We start from the raw sequence: 7,062 nt of genomic DNA, 5'->3' as shown, positions 1-7,062 counted from the left end.
CCAGGAATGTGAGGTGCCAGCACTGGCACAGCCCTGCCTGAACGCAGTCCAGGGCTGGCAGGCTGGAGCTGGCTGGCATACCTGCATGGAGATGGTGCATGGGAAACCTGCTCAGTGGGTTTAAATTCTGCCTTCCTCTATGAGGCCCAGAATCCCACTTCTCATCACAAGCAGCATGAGAAAAACCAGATGAAATGCTCCAACATTTCATTAATGGCTAATGCTAGTATTTCAGCAATTTATAACATCAGTCAAGTGATGGATTATTTCTAACAAAATGCCTGTCAATTGCTAACAAGTTAGGAAATGCCAGAGCAGAAGTTCCCAAAGAAAGAATCCCCCGCCACATTGCTGCTACGCAGAATAACCAGGATTGCTAACGGGTTCGCTGGACACAGGCACCAGAAGATAAAGGAGCTGTAGAATGCCCATGGCACCTCAGTGAGGTATTTTCAGAAGAGCCCAGATAAAATTCGTCAGGCTGAGAACTTTCTGCGTTTGATTCGGAATATGCCCCGCAGGGGAGAAGCCAGCCCGAGGACAAGCGGCGCAGACAAAGCCGGGGCTGTAGCCGGCACGGTGCGAGCAGCGAGCTGCGGGAAGCGGACAGCGGGAAGCGGCTGCCGGCGCTACCCTCGCCCCGCTGCGCCCGGTGCTGATTCCGACGGACAATTCTCTCACTGAAATGACTAAGCACGAAGCCCCGAGCCGCCCCAGTCCCGAGCCCCTTGTCCGCTCCGCACCAGCGCACGGCGGGACACACACGCACACACTCACCTGCCCGCCCAAAGCCTCACCAGCCACCGGCGCCGACTCCTCCGCAGAGGCCGCCGCTCCTCTGCCTGGGTTCCGCTGTCGCGGCCGCAGACAGCACCGCCCCGCTTCTCTCCGCGCCGCCCCGCAGCCGTGCACCCCGCCGCGCCCGCGGAGCCGCCGCCTCCTGCCGCCTGGGCTGAAGCGCCGGGGCGGGCCGGGGGCTGCCGACAGGAGGCGGCTGACGCAGGACTCTGCTTCCTCCCGGGGATGAAGACCCCGGCGGCGGCCAGCGCACAGCTCGGGGCGTCCGGGGATCTTCCGCGCCCGCGGTAGGGCGGCGCCGCCCCCCGTCCCTTCCTCGCCCCGGCGCGGGGACTGCGCAGCGCCCGGCACCGCCAGCTGCCTCGACCCGCACAGCGCGGCTGCCCCGGAGCCCCCGGCATGGAGCGCCTGCTCAACATCACCTGCTTCGCCGAGACGACGCCAGATGCCGGCAACCGGAGCGGGTCCTCCAGCGGCCCGGACGGCAGCCGGGTGCATCTCTCTGTCTTCAGCGTCCTTATCCTCACCCTGTTGGCCATGCTGGTGGTGGCCACGTTTCTCTGGAACGGGCTGGTCCTGGCCACCATCCTTCGGGTTCGCACTTTCCACCGGGTGCCCCATAATCTGGTGGCCTCCATGGCCATCTCTGATGTGATGGTAGCAGCCCTAGTCATGCCCCTCAGCCTGGTGCATGAGTTATCAGGGCGTCGGTGGCGCCTGGGCCGGTTGCTCTGCCAGGTGTGGATCTGCTTTGATGTGCTGTGCTGCACTGCCAGCATCTGGAATGTCACAGCCATTGCCCTTGACCGCTACTGGTCCATCACCCGCCACCTGGAGTACACGCTCCGCACCCGGCGCCGCATCTCCAACATCATGATTGCACTCACCTGGGCACTCTCTGCCTTCATCTCCTTGGCGCCGCTGCTCTTTGGCTGGGGAGAAACTTATTCAGAGAACAGTGAGGAGTGCCAAGTCAGCCAGGAGCCTTCCTACACCATCTTCTCCACCTTTGGCGCCTTCTACCTACCCCTCTGTGTGGTGCTCTTTGTGTACTGGAAGATCTACAAGGCTGCCAAGTTTCGCATTGGGTCTCGGAAGAGCAACTCCATCACCCCCATTGCACCAGAAGCCCTGGAGGTAGGTCATTTCAGTTGTGTTTTAACTCTAGTCAGCTGCTTGAAGTGGCCAAGCCCTTGCAGCAGTAGGGGAAACTTAGAGCTAAAGTGCGCAAGCAAACAGCAGCCCACCAAATCCCTGTGAATCCTGGAGGCTTTCGAGGGAAGGTTGACTTCAAAGCTTTCAAGTCCAGTCTTTTGACTCCTGTGTTCCCAGCTGAGAGCGCACAAGGTATAGCTAAAGCAACTTTGGGCCAGCTGGTGAGCCTGGGCTCCACGTGGGTGTGCGGTGACTCACAGGCATCCCCCCATGGAATGCTGAATCAGTGATCGCGAGCATGAGTAAGGGGTCACCGTTCCGCTGGTGGGGAGGTGTGTGGGGGTGTGAGTGGATGGGATCCCATCTCCACTGGGGATGATAACCTGGCCAGCAACTGTGGCTTTGGCTGTGAATTTACCCACACGGAAGACACAGGTGCAGAACATCCTTGTAAATCCTTCCTAACTGTATCGTGTCAGTTCACGCCAGGCATGGTGACTGTGCACTGTAAAGACTTCTTGAGGGGAGGAAGGAAATGTATGCTTATTTTCCTCCCTCTCCTGCTAAGAAGGACTCTTAAACTCAATGAGTTCAGAGGAACCAAGGAGACTACTGTGCATGGCATGTGGGTGTGTGCCTGTTCTCCTGATCTGATTGTAAATGGGGAAATAATCCTATTCTGATGTTGTGTGAGCAATTCCATGTGCCCATATATCACTGCTCTCTTGAGCCTTACTTAAAAATAGTCTCTGCTATCCAGAAGAGGGTCATGCAACCACTCTGCTCTTCATTAGAGTGTGATGTAGACAGTGGGCATTTCCCTGTGAGCTCTGCCCATCACTTGTGTAGATTGGTTGTGTACCTGCCATGTGGGATCAGTTGAATAAAGCACATATGGTGCAACTTGTGTTTGTGTTTGGCAGGTAAAAGAAGCTGCCCAGCAGCCACAGATGGTCTTCACTGTCCGTCATGCCACTGTTACATTCCAGACGGACGGAGACACATGGAGAGAGCAGAAGGAAAAGAAGGCTGCCCTCATGGTGGGCATCCTTATCGGGGTCTTCGTCCTCTGCTGGATCCCCTTCTTCATTACGGAGCTCATCAATCCCCTCTGCTCGTGTGACATCCCACCCATTTGGAAGAGTATTTTTCTATGGCTAGGCTACTCAAATTCCTTTTTTAATCCACTCATCTACACTGCCTTCAACAAAAACTATAACAATGCCTTCAGGAACCTATTCTTTAGACAGCACTGAGCAGAACAAGCTTTCCTGCTGTCCCAGGAAGCTGATTTCAACTCTCAGTGAATCCTACCAAATTCTTGAGGAAGCTGGAAGCCACAGATACCAAGGTGATGCTAAACGTGTTCCCATGGGCTGCATGTCCCAGCAGCAGTTCTGGTTCCTTCACAGACTCACCATCCCAGCCTCTAAGTCACTTGCTATTTTTACTGCAAGTAGCATGTACAGGTTCCTCTGGCCAGCAGCACAGCATTCCTCTTCCAGTGCCCCTCTGCTTTCCTCCTGCCTTTCTAGTGACGTTGTGTTTGATAGCAGTAATGGTGCAGAGGAGACTTCTAGCAAAGAGTCACAGCTGAACTCTGTTTTGGCCACTGCTAGTATCTCGCAGAACTGATCAGCTTTGTCCCTGTGCAAAGCTGAGACCCTTTAATGTCAGGAGGTTTTGTGACTATATATGAAGTTGGCTATTTTATGGCCTGACTGAAAAGGCCATTTATCTTCTCTTTTACCAGTAGAGTTTGTTCAGTGTTTGCGTTTGGGGAATAAAATGCTCAGTAAGGGCTAAGAGCAGACTCCAAGTACAAAGCCTTTTCTCACATACTTTGGCAACAATGAATTGTATATTTGCTATTGGATGCTGTGCAGTGATTTTTCTAAAGTAATACTTGTGAAAGCTTAATGCATGGGGTACCCTGGGTGGGAGAGGATGCATGGGAAATCCACCTCTTGGTCTCTGACTGCTACATGTAAGCATCTGCCTCAGATCTTTACTTTCAGAAACATCAGCTGTAAATGTTAACCTTGTGCCTATGTTTCCCATTCTAAACCACGAATGTATTTTGAGGAGCCATGGGATAGGTTTCCTGGAGCTGCAGGAGATGCAAGGAGTGTATTTCAAATTGCCTGTCAATGAGGAGCAGTATTTTACTGTTTCTGAGTGCAGTTCAGGTCTTCTTGAAACTGAAGCAAGGACCCCACTTTGCTTCTGTGAGTATTGGACTGTATGCAAAGGGCCTTTAATGAACGGTGATGTTTCATTCTGGAAGCATAACCAAACCATAGAGGTGCTTTGCAGTGAGGACCAGACAAATATTTCTTCTTTTGCCCACTGCTCTTCCTTCCCTCTAAGGTATTGGTCCTGCCTGGTCATAATAGTTCTGCTGTCTCTCTGCCTTTCCATGTTGCCAACCTAGTTATAGTAGTTGGCATTTTAGTCCTAGAATTAAAATCATGCCACTTCATGACTCCATGCTGGAAGGCTGACAGGCCTTCAGGTGAGAAACCCCCAAAACATTAGTTTTAACTATTGCTTTTTATGGGGCAGCCACTGCAACCAGACCAGAACTCAAATGGTGGAGAAAAAGACAAGGTGGGAATTAGAGCAACACAATTTCACTTCAGGTATCTCAAAAAGAAGAAGCAAAAGGGAAGAATCAGGGGAAAGCTCCCTGGGGGGGTGAGTAGGATTAGTTCCCATCATTAGGAGATTGTGAGACATCAGATGTTGAAATTGACACTGGTCCTTTAAACCAGTCAAAAATCCTTTCTTTCCCCTTTTTGTATCTCAGGACAGGTGAAAATGGAAGCAGAGCTCAAGGTGCTATCAAATATTCCAGTTCATTCAGGACCAGTTAGACAAACATACATCAGGACTGGCAGAGCTGTAGCTGATCCTGCCTTGCAGCAAAAGAAGAGACAGGGTGGCCCTTGAGATGCTTTTCAACACTATTTTATAAGAGTCTGCTAGAAGTATTAGGTGAAATCCTGCCTTCATTGAAGGCAGTGGACACATTTTGGGTGACTTGAAGCAAATCCAAACGTTATCCAGCATGCCTGGTCTTGTTTTGATGTTATATAATTCAAGGAGAAGATGGGTGGGATGGGAGCAATCTCCTAACTCCCCTGAAAGAGTGTCTGAACTAACCAGGGATTAATCTCTGTGCAGATAGTGAAGAGCACTCTTTCTGTGTTACATATTTTAAAGTCTTATTAGTGACATCTGTGGCATAATGAAAATAGTAATAAACTTTTGAGCTACTGGTTTTTTTACTGAGGGTATAAACGTTCTTTTTACTGAGGGTATAAAGGTTGCATTGCTTTGTCTGGACAGTCAGTCACCAACACAGAATTGTTGTTTTGGGGAACTTACTACTTTTGTTGTGTTGAAGGTTGTTCAGCTAAAAATTAGTTGGGGAAACTGCTTCTTTAGCCTCCCCAGAGCTCCAGCTAAGCCTGATAGTGCCTGGAAGGAGAATACTACTTCTTAGACAGCCATGGCAACACTTTAATCACTGAAGCACAGATTAATCAGGAAGTTGGGCTTTCCTCCATCATTTGAACACATAATGTCATGTCTACACAAGCCCGTTTCAGTCCTGGCTGTGTCCATCACTGGTTTTATTTGCACTTTGATGAGCACTGCAGATTCCCTATCTGTGTTCTGTGGGATCCTTGCACAGGAACCAGCTGCAAAATCAAATCAGGATCCTGGGTAAGCAGACAAAAATTAAACTGAAATCCATGGGAAAAGCCCCTCCTTTTGCTGCAGCTCAGGGCTGGGGTGAAGCTCCTTTCCATTATATCCTGTGTTTATTCATGACAGGGAGACAGGAAAGAACCTTAAAATGGCACCAAATTCTAATTTGTCTGTGGTCATGGGTTGTTAATTACATCCTCATCTATCTGACAACCCACGTCCCATCCAATCCATATTGATCTTCTGCAAATAACAACTTTCACTTGGTCATAAGTTTTGTTCCTTTAAATCCTGACTTAATTAGCAGCTATGGGATGGGCTAATTCCTGCTGCTCTTACCTGAGACGCAAGCCCATGGACTTACCTAAATATCATTCCTGCAATGTAACGTGATCGTGTAGGAAAACTATCAATATTCTGGAGATTGTGCTGAAGAATCATATCAAAACATGCCATGATGGTCCAGAACCAGTGAAGGGGCACAAAGAAACCTTGCTTTCTCATCCTGGCATGGAGGCTTTTTACAAATCCTCTCAATATTCAAACACAGATGCTGAGTGGGCTCCCAGAGACCCAAATCGTGTTTGAAGACGTGCACAACCCCTAGCTTCAAAGGCTGTATGTTGTACCTCCTTGTTTCCATTTATTAAACAGAATCAGTGGTGTGAAGAGATCTGCCTCACTGAGGCTTTGTGAGGACTGATTAGTAAATGTTTATCCTCTACCAGGAAGGTGGAACCCTCTGCTTTGAATGCCAAGCAGCACTGTAAATTGGGCTTCTATTTAATTCCCCGGAAGGACATCATTACCCATTATTATTGAGTCTCCTATACAATTTAATGGCTGTATAATACTTCCAGAAAAGATTTAACTAACCTTCTTCCACTTAAAATTAATTTGTTTTCCTCCCAATGCTCTGGCAGTTCAATGAACATCTGTATGAGAGCTTGATAGCTAGGGCAGCTACAGTGCATACTGAATGCATACTGCTGGATGTCTCCTCGCAGTCCTGAATGCACATTGTCCAAGTTCAAGGAGCAGCAGCTCCCTAGGCAGTCTGCTACTGTATTTCTATTAGTTTTTTTAGGGAGAGGAAAAGGTCACGAAAGAAAGCCCTTGGATTACATGACAGGTTGGCTGGCCACCTTCCTCCTCCACCCCCATGCTGCTGACCTTTCTTCTCAATGCAGGCAGGTCAGGGTGGTGGCTCCAGGACGCATACTGACCCTGCACAGCCACAGGTGGGCCACGCACGACCTCACCTCCTGTTAATTTTCTTGGGCTTTTCCTACAAACTGCCACTGGGAGACGTGGCCTTTAAGCTGGCAGCAGCAGCTGAAAGTGGGAGTTTCCTGGAAGTAAAGTTGCAGGCAATTAAAGACACTTCACATG

At 49.8% G+C, this 7,062-nt stretch overlaps 1 protein-coding gene across 1 annotated transcript; it reads left to right on the top strand.

The window, feature by feature from the left end:
• Nucleotides 1-1,197: 1,197 nt before the first annotated feature.
• Nucleotides 1,198-3,209, top strand: HTR5A (5-hydroxytryptamine receptor 5A). Its single transcript, XM_009898631.2, has 2 exons — nucleotides 1,198-1,935; nucleotides 2,877-3,209. The coding sequence occupies exons 1-2, from the start codon at nucleotides 1,198-1,200 to the stop codon at nucleotides 3,207-3,209; spliced, it is 1,071 nt and encodes a 356-aa protein (XP_009896933.2).
• The last annotated feature ends 3,853 nt before the right edge of the window (nucleotides 3,210-7,062 follow it).

This window comes from Dryobates pubescens, chromosome 21 (assembly GCF_014839835.1).
Source record: "Dryobates pubescens isolate bDryPub1 chromosome 21, bDryPub1.pri, whole genome shotgun sequence".
NCBI lineage: Eukaryota > Metazoa > Chordata > Aves > Piciformes > Picidae > Dryobates > Dryobates pubescens.
The sequence above is the reverse complement of the archived record's forward strand: the minus strand, read 5'-3'. Positions and strand labels throughout refer to the sequence as shown.